The 2,917-nt window shown below is 35.3% G+C and overlaps 1 protein-coding gene across 1 annotated transcript; it reads left to right on the top strand.

Moving 5' to 3' along the window:
- The first annotated feature begins 1,367 nt into the window (after nucleotides 1-1,367).
- On the top strand, nucleotides 1,368-2,427 carry LOC149217394 (myb-related protein 308-like). Its single transcript, XM_089391357.1, has 3 exons — nucleotides 1,368-1,602; nucleotides 1,726-1,855; nucleotides 2,031-2,427. The coding sequence occupies exons 1-3, from the start codon at nucleotides 1,470-1,472 to the stop codon at nucleotides 2,377-2,379; spliced, it is 612 nt and encodes a 203-aa protein (XP_089247483.1). The 5' UTR covers nucleotides 1,368-1,469; the 3' UTR covers nucleotides 2,380-2,427.
- The last annotated feature ends 490 nt before the right edge of the window (nucleotides 2,428-2,917 follow it).

Here is a 2,917-nt window from a genome sequence, read left to right as displayed (position 1 = left end):
CACGGGACTATTCAGTATTTTCATTCACGACCCTTAGTTTTAAGAAGCATATTGTTCCGTGATCAAATAAAACGATGTTTTTGTTTTTTCAGAACTAATATATTGAGTTCCCAATGGCAATCATCATCCGTATAAGGACATTGATAATAGTTTAAACCTGACAGGATATTGATATTAGTTTAATCCTGACAGGCTTGCGTGGGAACATTCAGTTTTTTTCATTCACGAGCTAAAAACCAGCCGATTGACGTGGGATTGCATGGGAATATTCAGTATTTTCATTCACGGGCTAAGGGTGTTAGTTTTAAGAAGCATATTGTTCAATGATCAAATAAAATTATGATTTTGTTTTTCAGAACTAATTATTTTAAGTTTAGCATCGATTAAAGTATATATTACGTTATGATTAGAATTTTGTATTATTTTATAAAAGGTAAATCATTAATTTTTCTTTTTCACATTTTGGTGTTACGTTTTTACAAAATAAGTATGAGGACAATAAAGTCTAAAAATGAGCCCCACTGAAAAAATATAGGTATAATTATTAAAATTAGTTTATTGAATAAAGGAAAAATTGATATATAAAATTTTTATATTTTTGTTAAGTGTGATTTAATTTAAATATATAATTTTGTTTTTTTACAGGTGGGAAAATTTATTATAAATTAGTGGTCAAATTAGTATTGATGGCAATTAGTGAATTGAAGTTGAATCATCACTCTTAATCAAGGAAAACAATGTCACATGGAATAACCCTTTGGTGGTCCGTAAAAGAGCAAGGTTCCACTCCTATCAAATACCTTTAAATCTTAGATCGTTAACATGTTTCCTTACTTCCAAAAAAAACGAGCTTTTAACCAATCAAACACATTTTTAAGACATATTTAATATGCTATTCTGTAGCTTGTTACCAAAAGCACAAATCACATCTATATTCACTTATTATTAGAGAAGTACAATAATTGTCAAATATTTTTATCACAATTGAAAGTGATATAAATGAAAATATGTGAATTTAAAATGTCAATGTTGATTTATTTCTGATTTATTTCTGGATGGTGCCTTTTATAATAGCTTTGAACTTCTAAGTCATTGGACAAAACTTTTCGTACACGTATTGGATTATTCTTCCAAGCGCATTTTAGGGGCAGGAAACAAGGAACATGGATACGAGAAATTAGGTAAATGCTTCAATTCCAAAACCCCATTTACAATAGAAAAGACCTCAACTAATTATTATCAACCACGTCATCTATAGAACCCAATTAGATATGTATTGCCCATTGCACCAATCAATTGAATAAGATGGCCATTTGGTGACCTCTGAGCTTATATCAATTGCTGAGTCGCAGAGTATTGATCTTAAATCCAGAATATTCGGAAATCAGACGGCGGCTATATTATTCTCCCCGCTCTCTCTTCCATTCGGACTTGGTGACGGTTTCCTAGAAGTGCGTCTGTCTGTTAAAATGGGAAGATCTCCGTGCTGTGAGAAGGCTCACACTAACAAAGGTGCCTGGACCCAAGAAGAAGATACCCGCCTTGTCGCCCACATTCGAGTCCACGGGGAAGGCGGCTGGCGTTCCCTTCCCAAGGCAGCAGGTTTCTTGCTTTTTCGGGATTAACAGTTTCTTCGCCCTACTTTTTCAATGGAATTAACATTTTTTTGTTATTTGCGATGAAAGATTTTGACCATGTAACTTTGCTTCATATTTTTAACTGCAGGACTACTGCGCTGTGGGAAGAGTTGCAGGCTGCGATGGATGAACTACCTGCGTCCAGATCTGAAGCGGAGTAACTTTTCGGAGGAAGAAGATGAGCTAATCATCAGACTACATTCGCTCCTGGGAAACAAGTATGTAGTTTCATCGCCCCAATTGCTTCTGTCAATTCCCTTACTTAGCAGGACCGATACTTATATAAATCACCGATCTGTCATGTGCCGAGAACTTTCTATTTTCATGGCGTCTAATATCTGAAGTTTCAATTATGGATGAAATGGATAACAATTAATCTCTGAAACTGCACAGGTGGTCTCTTATTGCGGGGAGATTACCGGGGCGGACAGACAACGAGATAAAGAACCACTGGAGTACACACATCAAGAGAAAATTGTTGAGTAGAGGACTCGATACGCAGACCCATTGCTCCGCATGCCCGCCTCACAACAGCAGCACTGCCCTCAACTCTCCACCCGCTCCCGAGCACAACATTCCGGCGTTCCAGAGCAGAACGGCAGAGATAGAAGACTTCTTCCAACTCGAACGTTCGGAAAGCTCGCCGATCGAGTCAGCAGCTTCTACAGATACAGAGCATCCCCATCCCGGCCTTAATCTTGATTTGTGTATGGGCTTGCCCTCTAATTCTGCCCCCGCCTGACTTAGTGGCACTTCCAGTGAATGTATGAAGCCTATTTAATTGAATTGGATTACCAGTAGATCTAGAGTGAGTCCTATTTAATTTAATTGAATTATCATTTACAGAATTTCTTAAACATTTTATTTTTGGGTTTGAAATTATTTTTATGTTTGAAAAGGAGTGAGAAAGACATTATCACATTACTATAGTTTTGTTGACTTAAAAGATTAAGAATATTGGTAATATGACAAATATTTTGATAATTAGATCCATTATTAGTATAAGCTAGAATATCTAAGAGAAAATATTTTTCATTTTCAATTCTCTAAGGATAACACAAATGATAAACTCTTTCATGCCATTATGTTTTGGGAAGTGACTAATACTAAGATTCACAATGAAGCTCACAAGAATTAGTTATTATCTTAAAAATGTTCATTTTCTTCCTTAGTAAAGTAGAAAGACAATTCTCATTTTTGACATTGATTTCATCCCCTCTTTATGATATATTAGTTTCTTTTTTATAAAAGGACAACCATTAAACGTGTCAATGTAAATG

This window comes from Pinus tabuliformis, chromosome 1_1, assembly GCF_031772625.1.
Source record: "Pinus tabuliformis cultivar Carrire ecotype Pingquan chromosome 1_1, CPIR1, whole genome shotgun sequence".
Lineage (NCBI taxonomy): Eukaryota > Viridiplantae > Streptophyta > Pinopsida > Pinales > Pinaceae > Pinus > Pinus tabuliformis.
This window is presented reverse-complemented; position numbering and strand designations above follow the sequence as displayed.

Bases quoted from the DNA above. Each gene is read 5' to 3' on its own strand.
- LOC149217394 (XM_089391357.1), top strand. From the start codon at position 1,470: ATGGGAAGATCTCCGTGCTGTGAGAAGGCTCACACTAACAAAGGTGCC. The intron at 1,603-1,725 runs GTTTCTTGCTTT...TTTTAACTGCAG, and splicing joins TTCCCTTCCCAAGGCAGCAG to GACTACTGCGCTGTGGGAAG. The intron at 1,856-2,030 runs GTATGTAGTTTC...GAAACTGCACAG, and splicing joins CATTCGCTCCTGGGAAACAA to GTGGTCTCTTATTGCGGGGA.